The sequence below is a fragment of the Lytechinus variegatus genome, chromosome 3 (assembly GCF_018143015.1).
Source record: "Lytechinus variegatus isolate NC3 chromosome 3, Lvar_3.0, whole genome shotgun sequence".
NCBI lineage: Eukaryota > Metazoa > Echinodermata > Echinoidea > Temnopleuroida > Toxopneustidae > Lytechinus > Lytechinus variegatus.
The window spans coordinates 36,759,824-36,781,620 of NC_054742.1; the positions used below are offsets into that span (position 1 = coordinate 36,759,824).

Consider the following 21,797-nt stretch of genomic DNA (forward strand, 5'->3'; position numbering starts at 1 on the left):
CTAAGATCATATTTCTGTTGCTGTAACACGAAACGATCTGAAACATTCACTATTTCATTTGGTAAAATTATTCCTATACCAAAATTAGGCTATTGCACGCCAAATTAAACCTTAGAGCAAAATTTTGTAGTTATCAGCACTACAGCAATTTCTTTGAACTGATCATTCATAACAAAGACAAACAGGGAAAAAAGTAAGCTACATATATTTACAATGAAGTGTATAATGTAAATAGCATGGCAAGAAAAAAAGTAAACACAACTTGGACAAGAATCATTTTAAGGGTCCCGTATACCTTAGAAGTTTGTGTATTTGTGACCAATATTTCAGTTCAGTACCTCACGATCAAAATCAAGTGTGCGGAGAGAGAAGTACATGTTGGAGTAAATGGGAGATAACGATGTGGGAAATACACAAAATTCAACAGAAATCAGGTCAAATATGTGGAATGTGATTATGTTAAAATAGTAGTCAATTTGGTTGTTTGGTATGTAAAAACAGTAGTCCAGTACATTTTGATTAGGTAACTTGCCGGCTTAAAACAAAACTTGAATTTAAATTTCATTTTATTTTCCCAGCCTGTTTGTCCTATTGAAGACATCGTTAGAAAAAAAATCACACAGATCTAAAACCCGAGTGATTTCGCACGGGCACGAGAGTCGGAGACCCAACTGATTAGTATAAGCCCATACAAGTGTATCACTTTGTAAAAGACATGCATACTGTAGTAAACATACATTTGAGAACTGGTTCATTGTGGAGTTTTATCAAACAATGAGAAGTGACTTGATAAATTTTGGTTAAAATTTACTACCAGTAATGAATACAAAGATAATAACTCTACTGAAACAGTACACATTTATTTTTAAAAAACATGTAAAATTGGCATTGTCACAAAACATTTTTAAATGTAAAAAGCTGTTCACAAGCACTATAGTACACAGAAAATACATCAAATGTTCAGAAAGTAAAATTACTATCCCTACATTGAAACATCACACTACAAATTACATTTTATGTCATAATTGGACCATTCAAACTAAGATAAACAATCACTCAATTATACATGCAAACCTACATGCACATTCTCATATTGTTGTTAGGCCAAAATATACCTTTCAGATTTAAGCGCGATATGAAAGAATTTGTATGTCGTGATTATAAGAGCAGAATTAAAGACTTTTGGTAATTTCTGTTCTTCAATTACATTTAAATACAGGCACACTTCCCACATCAATGGCAAAAATGGTCAGGTTAAATTAATATACCCTTGGTCTTTTTTTTAATCATAAATTCCTTTGCTCAATGGTTGACATTTTTACAGACGAAATGATGAGTTGTTTCAAATATCAATCTAGTAAATAACAGATATACAGGTAGTAAACATTGAGGCCAGAATACACAAAAGAGGATTAAACCAAAAGGACTTATATTCCCATCAAATGAGTTTGGTAAAAATGAGCGATTATGAGCACATTTTACACACGATATGCACACCTATACCAAATAATTACAAATGAAGCTTTAATAGATTCAGTATGAGAGACATGCTTAGAAAATAAAAACAAACAAGTGGAATGCCTCTGGCCGTCTCACCTGCATCACGCGGTTCAATATAGCAGCAGTGCTGACTTTGAATACTACTCTAACTCGCACAAGATGTTCAGTGATACATGGTTACTCTTATGTCCACTTTTTATGAACTAGACCAATAAACTTACAGAGATTCACCAAAAAACCCCAACATGGCCAAAGTTCATTGACCTTACATGACCTTGGTCATGTGACCTGAAACGTGCACAGGATGTTCAGTGATACTTGATTACTCTAATGTCCAAGTTTAATGAACTAGACCAATAAACTTTCAAAGTTATGATGGTAATTCAACAGATACACCCAATTCGGCCAAAGTTCATTGACCTTTGACCTTGGTCATGTGACCTGAAACGTGCACAGGATGTTCAGTGATACTTGATTACTCTAATGTCCAAGTTTAATGAACTAGACCAATAAACTATCAAAGTTATGATGGTAATTCAACAGATACCCCTGATTCGGCCAAAGTTCATTGACCCTTAATGACCTTTGACCTTAATCATGAGACCTGAAACTTGCACAAAATTTTCAGTGATGCTTGATTACTATTATGTCCAAGTTTCATGAATCAGATCCATAAACTTTCAAAGTTATGATGGGAATTCAACAGATATCCCCAATTCGGCCAAAGTTCATTGACCCTAAATGACCTTTGACCTTGGTCATGTGACGTGAAACTCATGCAGGATGTTCAGTGATACTTGATTAACCTTATGTCCAAGTTTCATGAACTAGGTCCATATATTTTCTAAGTTATGATGACATTTCAAAAACTTAACCTCAGGTTAAGATTTCGATGTTGATTCCTCCAACATGGTCTAAGTTCATTGACCCTAAATGACCTTTGACCTTGGTCATGTGACATGAAACTCTAATAGGATGTTCAGTCATACTTGATTAACCTTATGGCCAAGTTTCATGAACTAGGTCCATATACTTTCTAAGTTATGATGTCATTTCAAAAACTTAACCTCAGGTTAAGATTTGATGTTGACGCCGCCGCCGCCGCCGTCGCCGCCGCCGTCGGAAAAGCGGCGCCTATAGTCTCACTTTGCTTCGCAGGTGAGACGAAAACCGGGAGGAATTTAAACCTCATTTGTGCAATCAGGCCTATGAAAAGAAGTTGACCCAACACACAAAAGCTTTGAATACACAACCAACTGTACAGCTAAGTAACATGATTTTTCAATCAGAAATTAAACATTAATTTCATTGAATTTAGGGCAATTCTTGACAAAGTTATTATAAATTAGATTCATTTGCATTAATAATACTATTTGGTTTACAAAGTTATCACATTAGATGACAAGGAGACAACACTAAAAACACTGATATGATGTTGTGAGGATTGTACCCTTCAAGTGTTGAAAACAAACCCATAGAGTTTGAATTTGACACTAAATTAGTGTTGAAAAGTTGTCTAACAAACACCATGAGTTAAACACTGGTATAGAGTGTTTTCAGCGATCCCCTCACAATACCAACGGGTGTATTACAAATAACACTTCTGAGTTTGTATGATACATGCACTCTAAGGAATGCAACACACAAGAGAGCATACAACAGCTTTTAAACAAGAATACTCCTTGGAAACAAATTATCAACATTCACCTATAAGATCAGCATATCAAATCGAGCCCTCGCGCTTGCATTTTTGTAAAATCATGAATTGTTGGAGGGGTTTTGTTTTCTATTTTATCAAATACCATGATATTTAAGAGTCACTGCATAAATCAAAAGATGCAAGTTTTCATTTGTTAATTGAATAATCTATGCAGTCTCGACCAAAGTGGGAATAGATCACATTATGAACGAAGTGTGGGCATCATTTGAATGCACCATATGGAGGTGATGAACAAATCTGAATAAAATCACAATAGAAGAATTGGGAAAATGACCCACATAACATTCAAAATCCCTAAAAACACATTAATGACATGGATTTGATTAAAGACAAAGAGATCAAAGATCTCATGCTTATACCAAATGTCTACTGACAGAGGGATATCTCTGAGGCCATACAGCAATTTGTAATCTCAGTACCTCAAAATAATTCAATTTAGCAATGAATATTTTGCACTGCTTTAATCATATACAAAAATGTTGATTACAAAAACCCATGACATGGGTGCAATATTGAAATGACTTTTAGGGAGACAGAAAATAACAAGATCCTACTTCCACAGCATGCATTTCTTTGACTATAGTATTAGCAATACACACAACTGGTTCAAGTTTAGCGACACTGCAGCATAACTGTTCAACATCATATTTCACATGTAACTCTAACTTGGTAGATGATCATCATTTTTAAGCATTCATACTGAGTTGTGATTAATGGCTTTTGCTTTACACAAATATGTTTGCACTAAACAATTCCAAGGAACTGCAAAATAAACATTCACTGATTCGTAATTCATCTTTTAGTTTTGATTGGCTCAACTGTCTCATTGTTCATCAAAATAAATCCTTATTAACTATTGCATTTCTTTCTCTTTAGCATGAGGTATGCCAAGAGCACCCCTATTTAAGTGAGGTAGACATGTTCACATTACATTTGCTTTGAATATAACAACAGAAACTGAACAAGACCAAATTATTTGTGAACACCACCACAAAATATCAAAGAGTATCACGACCAATTTGATAAAATTCAAAATTGATGAAAGGGTGTCTGATCATTTATGGATATATCATTGCCTGTAAGAGATTTAAATGAGTCAAATCATGTTTGAATTGATTCCACAAGTTTTCTTTTTTCAAACAATTATGGATCAGGATTAGTAATATCAGTTTGTAATCTGTTCATATCAATCTTGCTACCAGATTCCTGGGGTAGAGAAAAACAATGGAAAAGCTCCATCACTAATTATTTACTTCTCAGATTTATGCTTAAAATTCTTCAAATCAAAATTACAACATTTTATATTCAAGAGGACAAAAGTGCAAATTAATTTAAAAATGTATTTGACTGCATAAACAAAAGTTTTACAACACAAACAAACAAGTATCATTTGATTTTGACCTTGGTGAATAACTTAAACTCAAGTACTAGAGAATTTCACATCAGACATATGGGTATTCTCTATTGATACAGTACTATAGTATCCTTCTTTTATCAAGATTTCAATCCAGATTTCTAAGCAACGATGTAAGCAACAGACTCACAGACGTAATTTAAATACAAAACCTTCCTTTGAATATGAAGAAAGTGATTGTATTTTTGCATGATGAATTATATGTATTTCAAATTGCCCTTGTCCGATCATCTGTCCTTTCATGCTAAGGTTTTGACAGTGGCATAGCCATGGCAACCAAAAATCTACTGTAATAATGCATGATTATAATTCATTCGTTCTTATTATCCATCAATAATTTAGCATTGCAATGTTTCCAAACTTTCCATATTTCAAATGATAATGCAAACACACCCTCACTAGTATTAAGCATATTATTATTATACTGGGCAGAATACAACATGATAGAAAGAAGTGGTATTTTGAAGAAAAAAAAAATTAAAGACTATTTTTGTAACCATTACTGAGACTATTATTTTTATCTGGTCAACATATTTTATTTCATTGTGATGAATGTATATATAAAAACACTAGCTATCAAACAAAAATATAAGTTGTTAACTTAATGTCTGTCACAAGAAAAACATAATTTACAAAAACACAATCAAAATGACGAATACATGTACATGATTATTTACATTTTTAAATCAATGGTCTAATGGGAGAGAATATTTTTCCCTCATTTTCTTTAAATTCTCCTGTCTTCTGATCACTAGAATACTGATATAAAAAGCCTTTCACCATCACTTTGATAAATTGAATAAAATTTATTTATTTCAAGATCAAAATTTCCCATCAAACACATACAAAAGCATGTTATGTTGCTTGTAAGAGTACTTAATATCTGATTTAGAATGTTACATAATTTCAAAAACTTCTCAACAGTATTAATCAATTTGCCTTGACAGGACTGGTACACCTAGCAATGCTTTGCATTATGGGTACCCCATCCAATACTCGAGTCGAACAAGTTTAAAACATGTAATAATCATGCATTTTGAAGATCATGTATTGCATCCAGTGAATGATGACCCCATATTTTTCTAATTTTTTTTTTAATGAAGAAAATATCTTTTCTATTTCAATTTAAAATAGGCTTAATTTTTATGATTGTTGGGAATAACGGTTTATTCCTAGGGTTAGAAGGCTCTCGTACTTTGACTTCAATGATCCTTTAGGAGAATGAAGATGAACAACTGTTTAGAGACCACTGTTTTTTCCTCTAATCTGATGTATGGACCATCTTACTCATCATCCTCAGCTCCAGCTTCCTAATATGCAAAAAATAATCATAATAATTACTAGACTGTAATCACAATCACACAAAGGATAAAAGAAAATTATCCCAAATAAATAAACAAATTAATTAATTAACTGACTTATTACATCATTAGAATAATTGGCTCTGAAGTTAACATTTTAACACTACCTAAATTCTAGATATCCTGCCAACATGATACTAAAGTATTTTTGAAGGATTCACAGCCTTCTCTTTCCAAAGTTATTGATATGCACAATTATCACTTTGACACATTTTATGTGGTCAGAATTACTAAATTTGCATAAAATATATTTAGAGACATCAGGATCATCCAATATATTTACCTCCTCTGCCTCCTCAACTACTTCCTCCACCTATAACATGAAAACAAAAACATCAATAATTTAATTCAAAGAAATGCATGGATGTTATCATCTTAATGCTTAAAATCAATAATACTTCAACATCTGCAGTAGATAACACACTTTGGCGTGAATCAAGTCAAAGGCTTATTCTTTAACCTGCTTTTTCAACCCTTCCCCATTTTGTTATATCAATTATTTTATTGTATGAGGTATTTTGTGAATTCTTTGTGATACAACATGCTTTTATAGATGACATCAGTTTTGTGGATCTGTAAACAGTTCCTCCAGATTTGTTCAAAATAAAACCAAATCCACAAGTGCATCTTATATTGGCACTCTCAATTTTCAAACACTGAAATTCAACATCTTTCATAATCAATAATATGTGCTACAGGTATGACCTGAACACATGAAGGCCTAAAAAAGAGGTCAAGCACATTATTACCGATGAAATAAATGGTTTCCACATGTTTTCTTATTTGTTGTCAAATAAAGTCATTGAAAATGTTATTACCACTATTCAGTTGATTGAAATAACTTTGAGGAATAAGTGAAATGTTGGTTAATCTTAAACAAAATACTTCAGTTTCTATGCCATCCTTATACAAAAAAAATCACTGAATACAAATACAATGAAATTTAGTCATGAATAAAACCACAGATTGTAAAGATCATAAAACTTTATTTTTGCAAGTCATTATACTGTTTGGACTACTTCATTAATGATTAAACATTACTTTTAAAACAAGTATATTCAATTCCCTTTGACAGACTAGTAGTAAATCATAAGGGTAAGTAAACTTTCAGATTGGTTTGACTGAAAAAAAAATAACCTTCAATTTCACAGATTCACAATTTCACAAATTTTCCCTTTAAACAAGAGACAAACATTTCATGTATATACAGAAATTATGATAAAATCCAAATGACAAGACTGCATGAAAAGAATTCTTTAAAAAAAATATTCAAAAGAGCCGATAGTGAAAAAATAATTATTAGATAACTTAACTCTAGTTTATACCATAATTAGACTAAGGACAATATATTTAATTTAATTCTTTAATTTAAAAATCATTCGAATAAATTCTATGTAAGCCTAGATAATATAGGGTTGAATAACTGGCAACAAAGAGGGTACATGTATATGCTTGTATTAATGTCACATTCTTGTTGCCTTTTTTGACAAATGTTATACAGATATTAAACATGCAATTTATACTGTAGGCCTAAAAATAACCTACTTTGAATTCTCATGGTTTGATGAATCAAATTGATCGAATTCAATTGCATGGCGAGAATTATTCTCACATGAGAAGCTTTAACATAATAGTTGATATAAGCTTGATTTTTTTGTGGAAACTCCTTCTGTAAAGTATGGTACACAAACTGAGTAAATCTTCTTACAAACTAACTCTGACATGCGTTCATGAGAATAAATTTCCTTACAGATCTTGTAAAGTATTGAGACATTATAATGATTCAATCACCCGAAGGAATAGAAATCACATTCCTTCCAAGTTGAAGTTAGTCTATCAACAGCCTAAATTCATCATAAATGATCCAATTTATGAGAGATTTTCATTTTTAAGCAGCACTCCCCACAACCTCTAAGGTTGAGAAAAGCATGATTTTTGTTTCCAATTCAAAAGAAAACTGAGGAACATCACAACATGTCCATCTAAACTAAACCACAAATACTGTGAACATGGCATTGAAATGATATAGTACAATTTTTTTAATGAAAAAAGTAGGAATGGCTGGCAGCAGACTAGAGGATGTAGGGTTTTCCTCTTTTCATTAATAGGCATGTGGTATGGGATAGCCAGGGCAATGACATTACCTTGACTTGACACTCAGAGTTCATACAAGGGACAACCATACTGAGAGATTTAATATGCTGCTTTTTATCAGGCTTCCATTTTGGTTTTACTCTTCCATACACAGCCTACAGTAACTGGGTGCAAATGCTACAGGACCTGTGGTCTGGTCTCTGCTATGATCAGAGCAGGACCCTCGATCTCTCTACACTGCACAGTTCATGGGTTTTATTTACATTTGGAGGAAGCAGGTGCAATGCGCAAAGCACAAGAATGAGGTTTTCAATAATACTAATTTCAAAGAGGTTTTTCAAATTCAACAATATATTAAATACAAGATTATGATTTTCAGATTTCATGATCATCATACTGTATATTACAGTGATATTCAAGCTGAGAATGAGAAGTCAATAAAAGTTAACAAGATTGTTGCTCATCATACCTTTTTAGCCTGGTGGGTAAGTCTAAACATGGACCTACTAGCATGGTCTAAACAATCAACACCCCAAAAAAAAAAAAAAATAAATAAATAACATAAAAAATAAAATAAAAAGATAAAATAAATAAATGAATAAAGAAAATAATAAAAATATAAATAATTACATAAAAAATAAATAGATAAGTAAATCAATCAATCAATAAACAAATGAATAAGAAAAAAGTAATAAAAATTAAAATAATAATTGGCTTCAATAATGAAAATATGAGTTTAAAAATTAATAAAATTTACATACTTTTTTTCGAACAAGTACCTACATGTACACACATCCAGGCCTGTGTAGAAGTGGAACGCCCCTGGCAGTCTCTCCTGCATTATAGCACCAGTGTTGATTTTGCGACATAGAAATACGTTATGAAACATTTTCATTTTATTTGTCCTCTGAATAAACATAAAAGCAATAATCCAAGGCCATGAAAGGGACAATCTAAAAAGAAAAGTTTCATATTCTTTTCTTTTTAAAGAAACATTCAAGTTTAGTATCATGAACCAAGGGAGCAACGTAAAATGGACAAAATTTTAGTAATTTTTTTTTTGTCTCCAGATACATGAAGACCTCTTAAAGAAGCCCACCCACCCTCTTTTTTTCACTCTGGCTAACATGAATTTTCTAAATCTGGATTTGATATACAATTGTACTTACGGGTCGTTTCCTAGGTCTTCCTCGTCCTCGTTTGGCACCACTGGTATCTTTCTATAACCATCAAATTGAAAGAAAAAAAAACAATATAGATTACTACTGTGAAGATGATTTCTTATAGTCTTTGGTAACACAATGAGATAGCTGAGTATATGTTGCCATAATAAACTGACATTCTGAATTCAGTTTAGTCTGATAAAAATAATACCATACATAGGAGACTGTCATTTGTAACAGGACAACATGTCATTACTTTTGGTTATATTTCTTAGAAGTAGAAATATATGCACTGATAGGAAGTGAAGAAAAAACAAACTAATCTCTCAAACGGCATTTTAGTCATTAATAATAAGTCAATTTGAAATGAATATCTTTATTCATAACTATTCAAGTGCGATAACAGCCCAGGGGGGGGGGGCCACTTACATTGACGAGTGGATACCATGCGCGACCAAAAACACGTAAAAAGGATGTCTTTTTCAAGATAGGGCACGTTAGGTACGTAACGTGATAAGAGTGTCAAAAACACTAAATAATGAAAAAAGGGTATGTATTTTGCTAGGAAAGCTACGCATTTAGGGTCATTTTTTTCTGGGATGATAAAACAAAATTAAAATGTACGTGTTTAGAGTCCGATTTGCGCGAGGTGTGGAAGGTGGGGCCGTACTAAACCAAATGGTGTGTACAGGGTTAAGGTAAAACGACGACCGATGGACCCGTAACATAACAATAAAATATCGTTGTACTTGTTTAGGGGTTCATTTCAGGGAATTCTTGCCAAGAGTATCGTTTTGTTTCCAATACTAAGGGTAGGATTTCACATGCCCTTACATGTACTTGTTAAGGGGTGCATTTTCAGAATATGGAAATTACGTGTTTAGGGTGCTTTTCGAGATCCACTCGTCAATGGAAGTGGCCCCACCAACCCCCCCCCCCCCCCGGGATAACAGTATAAAGACAGGTGAAATGGAAGGAACGCAGAAAGAGGGATAACATTCTTTGTACTAGAAAGTCACCCAAACCTGAATCAGTTCACCATCAAATAGGGAGGATCAGTGTACAATTTGTCAGGTCAGTTCGGACATCACCTCATGTACATGTACATGTAGACCTCCTTGTTTGGACCATGACTGGAGAGTGGTCAATCTGTAGTTAATACCTTTTACAAGTGCTGGTATTTTATTCCCACGCATGGACTCAAGCATGCATATTCCACATATTTCTCCGTAGACTCCATGTAGGTGAAATGGAAGTGTAGCTGGTCATTATAAATATAATTCAATAACACCGTCTGGAGGCTACATTTATAACTAAGGAAACTGCTCTTCAAAAAATATTTTGGAAAGTCTAATAATATCTTCATATCAATTTATTTCTAAAACACATGATATCTGTGACCACTGACCTACATGTAGTGACACCCATTCTAGTCAGATTCTCGTCCCTCCTATATGAATACATGGATCAAGTTTGAAATCAAAAAGTTATTTAGTGATCGAAAGAAAGAAATCAGTAAAGATGGATGGAAGACCCATGCCTCTGGCAATCACTTACACTAACATACAAAAATTTATTACCACTCATGTTTTTCCGTAAAAAATGACAAGTTGAAATAAAGTGGGAGGGGCTAAGGGGTGAAGTTTACCCCCCCCTTATTTTAGCCTGCTTCTATTTTTTCTTGATTCTCCTGGACCTCTAACACATACAAAAACAAAGACTTCATGTACTTTTGCAAATTGTAAATATATTAAACAAGAAACAAGCTTCTTTGCTGAAAAAAAGTAGTGGGAACAACAAAAAAGGCTTGAGAGAGCATACGACAGAATAAATTTGATGTGTTCATAGAACAAATTTGCCCAGATTTTGTAGCTCTTTGTTCTGAAATAGAATAAAATCCCTTCAATTTTGTCTTAAAATTTCATGCCGAAATTTATTAATATAACAAGCTGTGACCTTTGACCTGTGGACTCTGACTTTGATTTGACCGACAAACATGTATTGGTTTTTAGAACAGTATACAGTTCATCATCAGATGCACTGGAGCTTGTGCTTGCTACATGCTAAATTCTAACAAAACGAATATTGTTTAACTTTGTGAGCAGCCGATTTAAAAAATTCTCAAACCAAGATGAAACATGTGTACAAGTGCATGTATTAGAACTAATAAACCCTGAAAACAACCATTATTGAGAATGAAAAGCTAAAACTACAAGGCAAACCCTGATTTAGTAAATAGGCGTCTTATAGACACCTAAATAGTACACATAAGTGTATGGGATGAAATTAAGATGGTGTTTCCGGTCACTTTATATTTCAATTTTTGAAGCACTAAATAATCATTTTCGAACGCAATTTTTTCAAGGCTTCATTTTTGGAACATATCACAGACACAGGTGACAAGTGTGACCTTCTAGCTCAGATTTTTTAAATGTCAAACCAATGTTAACCAATCACTTTAAGACATCTGTCATAAAGTGGTTTGGCAAAATGTCATATGATATAGAAATAATGATTCAGAATTATAATGTCATATACCAAATTTTCACCATTGCTGCTATTAATTCAGTGAATGATATTAAAAATTTGATTTTCTTATTCAACCTGTCAAACAGCATTTAGTCTAATACACATGTCCAATACATTATTGCATACACATCACATTCTTTCACTTATTTACTTTTCATCTTCGTGCAATACAGGTTATTGTAGTTCTCTTTCACTTTTTCATAGCTCCTTTGACTACCATTCTTTCTAAGCATGCAAGTTGCCCCTAAGACACAGTGACAAAAGTAGTCTATTCAGACAACAAGTTCTATTGAATCTGTTGAATATCTATTGATGGGGGTCATTTAACTCCACATGCATGTTTCATTTTCATTCAACCTCCTTCTCTTTCCCACGAAGAAATGTATTTATTTGCATTCTGGACAGTCCCTTAGATCTAGAATGATGAAGGAAAATAAACACTGCTGGGCTCATCTTTGCTTGACATACCAAACAGATGAATCACGCATTTTTTCATTAAAAAGACAGCCTTGAAACTGGTTTTCTTTTACTCCTCCAATACCCTGGAACATGTTTTACCAATTGATCATGAAAGGATGCATAATCCCAACATAAGAAATGAAAGTGTATACACAGTAGTGTCTTAATGGTTTAAAAAAATAATGCTACATGTATTTGTTGATAAATAACATTCTACTATAGTCATTTTTTTCAAGCCTCTTTTCCTTAGATACAGACTCATTGATAATTTGAAAGCCCTTTGCATATGTGAATGTGCAATGCAGTATTGTTTTGTTTGCTTGATATCCGACCCGGGGTGGTCACTTCCATTGACAATTGGATACCATGCGTGACCATGGGGTTTCGAAAAGCACCCTAAACAAGTATTTTCCAATTTCCATGTTCTGAACAAGTATTGGCATGTGAAACCCTACCCTTAACAAGTATTGGAAAAAAAATGGTACCACTGGCAAGTATTCCCTGAATTGACCCCCTAATCAAGTACAACAATATTGTTAGTGTTATATCACGGACGTCGGCTTAACCCGTCTTTCATTAGTACCACCCCCACACACCTTGCTCAAGTCGGACTCTAAACACGTAGTGTTGGGGCAAAAAGTACATTTTTTATAAAGTATTTTAGTTTTTTTATACCCTCGCTAATTGGACCATAAATACATAGGTTACCTTGCGAAATATATACCCTTTTTTTCATTAATTTAGTGTTTTGATACCCTTATTACGTTACCTACATAACATGCCCTATCTTGAAAAAGAGATCATTTTTACGTGTTTTGGGGGTCATGCATGGTATTCACTTGTCAATGGAAGTGCCACCCCCCTTCCAGGGTATCGGAGTATATTGAAAAAGGTTCCTTGATCATCCATAGTTCTCAACCAAAGATATATGGGACCTTCTGCATTCTAGCCACAAGCCAGGTTGTCCACTTATACCAATTTCTCGCGGCGGTTTCATAATCCTAACTCAAGACCAACCAACATCATCCATAACCCCACATTTTAAAATATCCTATCCACATTTGCCAAACTTTCTACCTAACCACAGCTAAGGAAATAATTGCTGTTCTCAAAAATTATCAGTACTGATACTTGCATGGAAGACTACTCTTGGCTTGGACATGTCTGTTTTCAAGAGCTCTTAGACCCTATTCTCATTACCATCCTAAAACTTGTTTACTGGAAACAAGTTAAACGTAAAATAAGAACACTCAAAGTCTTGGAGGCTATCTTTCAAACTAGTTCGGAAACCACCTCACAATGTAGCTTTCAAGACCTTTTTTTCCTCATTAAACTAGTTTCAGCGTGAGGACACAATCTACCTTCAGGAAGCGATCTTCGCACATTTAGAGCATGCTACTCCACAATATGTGTGTAGAGTGTCTAAGAGGCCGTTCTCGTTACGCTTTCTAAAAAAAGTTTACTGGAAACCGATTCAGGAACCAGTTTGGAAGATCGCATTGCTAGCGTTCCCACTTGATCACACGAAAGTGGTTTTCAAAATCACTTCACGTAAAGCGATCTTGTTCCTATGGAAATGCTCTTAGTGGGGTGACACATTTCGCGCGAAATTCAAAACTGCAGCATAGGCATTCTGCACCTGTCGTGCAGAGTAGCACACTCAAAATGTGCAAAGATCACTTCCCGAAGAATGGTTGTGTCCTAACGCGAAACCCAGTTTAACGAAGCAGAGCGATCTTCAAACCTACATCGCAAGGTGGTTTTCTGAACCGGTTTGGAAGATCGCTTCCCAACTCACTACGACCGTTCTTAATAAAAGTTTTAGGGAGGTAGTGAGAACGGTGTCTTAGCTACAATTGCGTTCCAATAGCAACAAGACCGCTTTACGTGAAGTGCTTTTAAAAACTTCTTTCAAGTGACAAAATGGGAAAGTTAGCACATACTTCTTCCATACTGGTTTCCAGTACAAACTAGTTTTAGGACGTTTAATGAGAACAGGAGCTAAGCCCCCTATATCTGTAAGGCAAGGCTGAACATGCTTTTCTAAGTTTTCTTGCAGGGCCACATAATTCAGTACTATTAACTAACTTGCAAAAATGTTGTGAGAACAGAAAGTAGTCTAAGCTGTACCCCATAGACCTGTCAGGCTATCTTACCATAATGATTTATCCCCACCTTTAATACATGTAAATGGCAACATGAAATTAGGCTCAAAGCAAATGGCATTAAAATGAGAAACAGTATTAAAAAAATATATAAAGAACAACAAATGAGACATAAAAAATATATTACTAACCTGCGTTTGTGATTTCTTGGGTGACTTGTTTACACTTCCCTTTGGCCTACCTCTTGGTCTCTTCTCCTTTGGTTCTGAATCCTTTAAAAAGGAGATATATACATTACTGTTAATCTTTAAATGAAGGATATATAGGAATAACGTGTCAATCAGCCACAATAAATTGGTTGTATTCCATTGTGACCGTTGACTTCATAACAAAAATTGAAGATGATCCCTCTCAAACAATTCTTCAGTTAACACAATTCGCAAGAGCAAGTCCTTTTGATTTACACTGACTGACATCTGCGACATTTGACCTCATGACCCTAAAATCAGAATATTATCACTACAATATACATGCTGTACATTTATAAGCAAGGTTTAAAAGTTTAACCCTCAAAACCTTCTTTAGTTATCACTAGAACAAGATATGAAATTGAAAAATTAAAATATTTCGAACTACATCAGGACTTCTGGAACATTTGTCTTTGAACCTATGACCTCCAAACATATTTTAGATCATTCAGTTGCAATATGCCTACATGAACCAAATATGGAATTTGCTAAAAAATGTTCTTCAATTCAAAGTGAGAGTGAGATATTTCAATGTAGATTAAATGACCACCTTCACCTCATGACACCAGAACATATTCAGATCACTATCACTCAATGAGCTACATCTGAAGTTGAACCTTAAACAGTTCTGCAAGTAGTTATTGCAAGAACAAGATATTTCAGATATGACCTATAACTTTTACAATTGACCATGATAATTCCCAAATTACTGTCATCACTCCAAGTTTGAAGTTAATCTATCAAATGGTTCTCTATCATCATGAGAATGATAACAGGACAGAGCAATGGATGGGTGGACAAACAGACAGATAGACAACCCGAAATATTAAAAACAATGCAGCTGTCAACCACATACTTGGTACAGAGGACATAGGCAATTTACAAAAAATAATGATATAATACTGAAGACAATTGGGGAAAATAAATTAACAGGCCCAAATGAAAGAAAGTACTTTTCAGGGCTTGTGCAAAGAGATGAGCCTAGCTAAGATTTATTTTCATAACTTAGAAATGATAACACACTCTTCTCTGTAAATTTTCCTTTGAACATTTCCTTTTTACATGAATTTCAGCATCTTCTATTCACTCATTCACATAAAGTTAAATGTTGTAGCTTCACATAAAAGGGAAGACATCCAATCCATAGTAGGGAAACAAACATCCTATAAAAATGATGGCAACCATATACAAAACCTACAATTATACCACAAGTTCTTGGTCTAGCTAATGTGTAAGCACTTGTCTCACGAACTGTACCAGACAAGCTGGTCCAGAACTAACAACATTGTCATTGTAGAGAAGTCAATGCTACTTGTATATTCTTACATGTAAATACCTGTACCTGTAGTCTTGATTTGAAAAGCATATGGGCAATTCCACAGGTTGAGACAAATCTGTAACGTGAGTAACCGACACATTCCAAAGATTTGCCAGGAGCATAATAGAATTTCCCAAGTTTTGTTTTTATACAAAGGATAGTCAGACTGTGTACTTTGTTGTGATAAGGAGATGTTTAGTTCCTATCAATAATAATGGAGTTACAGCTCCAAGTATGAGTCAAGGTGTCTCCAAATGTAACGTGAGTAACCGTGGAATAGCCCATATTGTACAATGTTTTTAAAGAGTTCTACATGTATCAACCAAGTACTTGTGATATAATAATAGTACATTACTCAAACATCAACATGTACAAGTATTGCAGTTTTCCAAGAAGTCCAGCAGAAATGCTTGAACAATCATCTTTCAAGACTTCCACTTACCAAATATGGTGCAGTTTAGAAGTCTATCAGATATTGCTGTGGAATATTTTCACCCTAAATCTATCATACAGAAATTTTGTAAAGAGGTTTATCAAGAATTCATTCAGACAAACTTCTCAGTTATGTAGTCTATGACCCAAGTATGTTGCAGTGTCTCAGGAAGTCTAGAATAATATTTTTAATAGATATATTCCAAGTATCAGTAAAATCTTTTTACAATCAATCAAGAAGTCTTTTGATTTTGTAGGTAGCAGCTTTTCAGAAACTCCTAAGTTAATCAGAAAGTTTCTTACAATCTTTCAAATGCATTTAGTCTATCAACAAAGTAGTTTACAGTTACTATGGAAATCTCAATTGGTTTCAGATGTATGTACATGTATTCCAAATGTATCAAATAATCCTTCATACAATCATTCAAGATGTTTCAACCAAGTAGATTGCAGTCTGTCAGGAAGTCTTAATTGGTTTTAGATGTATTTCAAGTATGAAACAAGTTTTTATTCCAATCTCTCAAAAGGCATATCAACAAGTAGTTTGCAGTTTCTCAGGAAGTCCAGGTTGGTTATTATGTATTGAAAGTATCAGATAAGCTTCTTACAAACTTTCAAGAAGTCTGTCAATCAAGTAGTTTGCAATTTCTATTTTCTATCATTTAAAGGATGTCAAGATTTTTTTGAATTAGATGTATTCCATTTACAAGTATCAGGCAAGCTTCATTGTATCTTTCAATCAGTCTACCAACCAAGTCATTTGCAGTTGCCAAAGAAGTCTAGTTACTTTCTTTCAATCTTTCAAGAAGTTTCAGCCAAGTAGTTGGCAGTTTCTCAAGAAGTCCAGGTTGTTTATGCATTGCAAGTAACAGATAACAGATAGGCTTCAACTTTCAAAAAGTCTGTCCACCAAGTATCTGGCAATTTCTATTAAATGAAGTCTAGAGTGGTTTTAGATGTAGGCCTATTCCAAGTATCAGACAAGGCAAACTTCAATTTATCTTTCAAGTAGCCTATCAACCAAGTAGTTTGCAATTTCTAAAGAAGTCCAGGTTGGTCTTAGATGTATTTCAACTTATCAGACAAGCTTCATTTTATTTTTCAAGTAGTCTTATCAACCAAGTAGTTTTCAGTTTCTAAAGAAGTCCAGGTTAGTTTTAGATGTATTCCAAGTATCAAACAAGTTTCTTTCAAGTTCCAATCTTTCAAGAGGTTTATCAACAAAGATGCAATTTCTCAGGAATTCTAAATTTCTCAAGAAGTCTACATGTAGGGTGGTTATCAGAGAAGCTTCTTACAATTTTTTAAAATGTCTTTTAACAAAGTGGTTTGCAGTTTCTCATGAAGTTTATATATATATTTTTTTTATTATGTTCCAAGTAACAGACAAACTTCTTACTAACAAGAGGTCTGCCCAACAAGTACAGTTTGTTTTTTTCTCAGGAAGCCTAGATCGGCTACAGATGAAAAGTCTACATGTCAGAAAAATCATCTTGTAAAGAAATCTATCAAGAGGTCTTAGTTCAAACCCATATCAAGAAAGAAGTTTATTGGAAAGTTGTGTTGTGAAGTTTATCAATAAGTCTATCAAGTATCAGACAAATTTATTGAATTCTTTTCAAGAAGTCTCTCAGCTAATCAAATTGTCATTTCTCAATGTTTTCGTTTTTTATCAGACAAGCAGGTAATATTATAGTATTTTCAATATATTCATTAACCAACCTTGTTTCAATTTCTTTTAGAAATCTCTGACTGCAAAAAAAAATTGTTTTGAATTTTTTTTCAAGAAGTCTTGTCAGTACATGTGTATTTCAAATTTACATGTTTGCATAATGTTCCCAATAAGTCTATTGGAGATCATATATATACATGTAGATATAAAAAGTTAATCACAGGCTTCTTGTAGAAAGGTTTCCATAAAATCAACCAGGAATAACACAAACATCTACATTAGTAGAGAAATTACTTTGGATGTTTCTTGACAAGTATATTTTAGGGAGGTGTTTCAAGAGCAGTAATATACAAGCATCTTTTACTACTACTAATACTACTAATAATAAAACCGCAATTCTTAAAGGTATTGTTTAACTTTGTGAGCAGCCAATTTAAAAAATTCTCAAACCAAGATGAAACATGTATACAAGTGTATGTATTAGAACTCATAAACTCTGAAAACAACCAATAATGAGAATGAAAAGCTAAAACTACAAGGCAAACCCCGATTTTGTAAATAGGCGTCTTATAGACACCTAAATAGTACACATAAGTGTATGGGATGAAATTAAGATGGTGTTTCTGGTCACTTTATATTTCAATTTTTGAAGCACTAAATAATTATTTTCGAACGCAATTTTTTCTGGGCTTCATTTTTGTAATATATCACAGACACAGGTGACAAGTGTGACTTTCTAGCTCAGATTTTTAAAAAGTCAAACCAATGTTAACCAAGGCAATCACTTTCAGGGTTTATAACAAACACCCTTACATAGCAAGCACACACATCTAGTATCTAGATGAGAACAAATCTGGAAGATGTACATTCATAGAAAATTGACAAAAAATCATATTACCAGACAAACATGAATAAGGTAGAGCATCAATAAAATAAAACTATGTATTCATATTTTTTAACATGATTAAGAAATAAATATGTACGGTGATCACAATTTTCTGTTAATGAATGGGGGTACTTGATCATCGTCAATCACCTGTTCAAACAATGACTACTCAAGGTTACACTCAATGCAAGATCAAAATACCAATTCTTTGTCCTTCGATGTTATCAGTAAAGGGGTTCTCTTTAATGCAAAGTACCAAAGCTTCCTCTCCTACTTGTAGAATGTAGCACTCTCAGTACTTCACAATAAAAGTGAATTACACTCGGAGAAGGGAGAGGTTTCAATACTTTGTCCAACTTTTGTAATGTTTTACTACTCCACATAATGATCTTCTTCCTGTGTATGTTGTGTTGCCCTATGTTCATAAAATGTAATATTTAATGTAGAGGACAAAGATCAATTCAAAGGCAATCTAAAAAACAAATATGCATGTAATGGCAACATGACACTTTAATAAATGTACAGCCCCATACCTCACCATACAACTCAGCATACTTTGCCACTGCCCAAATTACCTCTAAAGTTCACCATTCTAATTTCTATCTAGAATCGTTCCACAAACAATATTCAAGATTATTCACAAATCAATATTCTACATGTACATGTAACTTTGGGAGAATAACGGTATTTGCATTTTTTCATAATTTCTTGTTGCCCCGAAAAAGTAGCACTCAAATGAAAGAAATAGCCCCTAAAATTCTACAATCGCCCCCAATATTGAAAAAAAGATAGCCCATAAAAATGAAAATTGTATCCTACCATGCAAAAATTTCAAGTAAATATAATTGAATCAGCATTCCTCATGAAAAGTACACAATGGTAAAATTAATTTTTATTTCAAAAAACATTATTTCAATAATCATTTTATCATGTTAGTGATCAATTTTAAAATGAAGGGAATTAGACCTTTTTATTAAATTACACTTTTGTATTAAGACTATTTCATTTAGAGATGGTCTTCTCCCTGCAAACAAGGAAATTGGGTGGTGCCGTGGGGCACCACAGCTCAGGGGAAATGAAAAAGAGCAAATTATATACAACAGAGTAATGCACCCCATTGCCTCTTTAAATCATGAACATCCAAGACCAAGTATGTATAAACAAGGAGTAACTCCTCGATATGAGGAGGAAACATATTTTCTGTGTGATTTCATAAATACCATTTTTATGCCAAATCTCCAATCTCTCCCCTCACAGTTTATTTCCCATTCGTCTAAAGCCAATTTGTCCAATTGCCAACTCGTCAACTACATGTATCATTTAGTCTACCTTCAGTTCGTCCACTATCCACATGGTCTAATTGTCCACCATGTACACACGCACACACACCTTCTTCATTTGCACCCCCCCCCCCCCTCCTCTTCGTCACATTTATGTTGATGAATGATGTGACTCTGGGTTATTTCCCTATTTTATACTACATATCACAAATCTATTTCCATTCTCATTCAGATGAAGTACAATAATGCAAGTCATCAGGGATGCAACTCCCCCCCCCCCCCCTCACAAGGCCCCTGCATATCTGTACTCACAATTCACTGCTCAACTTGCCACAATTTCACAAAGGCACAATCATTTAGTTCTCGTTATCCTCCACTGTAGATTTATCATATCTATGCAATGTGAAACTTAACCATTTTCTTTGCTCTGTCAGGAATTTCTAAAGAAAGCCAGGCCAAGAGGAAACACAGACAATCACAGTTCACACATCAACAATCTTGAGACAAATACCTCGGGCTGCTTGCGGGGTCTTCCCCTGCCCCGTTTCACGGGTTCTCCACCAGCATCTCCGGCCGCAGCAGATGTGTCAGCCATTTTGCCCTGATTTCTTGTCTTGAACTATCTCCCCTCTCTTTCGACCTCAATTACAATTCGATCTAGTTTGCCCCCGATAGTATAGCAGCGTATATATTTTCCAAGACTTGGGAGCTCTGTACAGATTTTTCTTCCTTTGATAAACGTAGAACAGAGAGGTACTTGAAGAAGTAGTCAGCTGATTGTCCGCAACACTTCACAACACTGGAAAATTTAGCGTCCTTTGTTATGAGCTATACACTGTATACTATACTAGTACATTGTGTGCGTGGGTCGGACCGATCGGGTACACAAGCAAGGACCTGGCCTGGGATCAACAAAACGAAAGTCAACTTCAGCTCTTTAAACCACGTGCTTCGTTATTAAAGGGGGCATAACAGAAAATGTGTAGGCGTCGCTTTGGGTTGGTCTACTGATAGAGAAAAAAAAGAGGCGTATTTGACATTCCAATGTTCACGACATGCAATCAGTAATCAGTTTTCTTTTAGGTAGTCATATCGCCAATAAACGACATTTTACTGTGAGCCTTGACAGTACAAAAGAGTCTGTCGGGGGGGGGGGGCGCGGGGCTGGGGCTCGAAACGCGGTGCGGTCTCAGAGTGCAGTGGGGTAGGGGTAAGTCAGGGAAGACCAAGCATATAAGGAGGGGGTCATTCGTATCGAATTCATGCGTTGCGAACCACACTTTGGAATTTAGTTGATACCTAACCGGCCCGAGAACATTTCAAAGATTGTTTTGTATAGAAATAGGCCAATTTATCACATCTCGCTATAATCAAATAAAAAGTGAGAGTTGAACGTTTGAAAACGGTATAACCTACATACTGAACAAAGATGCGTATCTTCACCAACATATAACTTCACCAACATATATATATATATGGCGGTCCCTGAAAACGAATGATTTAAGTCCTATTTGATATATGTAAGATACGTAGTTCAATGAATGAATAATGAATAAATGAATAAGTAAATGAATAATGCGAGCTTGAACGAAGTGCACAAATTTTTTATAGCGACT

General features: G+C 34.2%; 1 protein-coding gene across 1 annotated transcript in view; it reads right to left on the bottom strand.

Annotated features, from left to right (window-relative positions):
• Positions 1-2,792: 2,792 nt before the first annotated feature.
• Positions 2,793-21,797, bottom strand: part of LOC121410910 (endonuclease 8-like 2) — a 31,883-nt gene continuing 12,878 nt past the window's right edge. Inside the window, exons 3-6 of the mRNA XM_041603292.1 lie at positions 14,537-14,617; positions 9,259-9,309; positions 6,279-6,308; positions 2,793-5,944 (exon numbers count right to left, since the gene is read on the bottom strand). Coding sequence (XP_041459226.1) covers positions 5,918-5,944; positions 6,279-6,308; positions 9,259-9,309; positions 14,537-14,617 — 189 coding nt within the window. The 3' untranslated portion in view covers positions 2,793-5,917. The remainder of the gene's footprint in view (positions 5,945-6,278; positions 6,309-9,258; positions 9,310-14,536; positions 14,618-21,797) is intronic.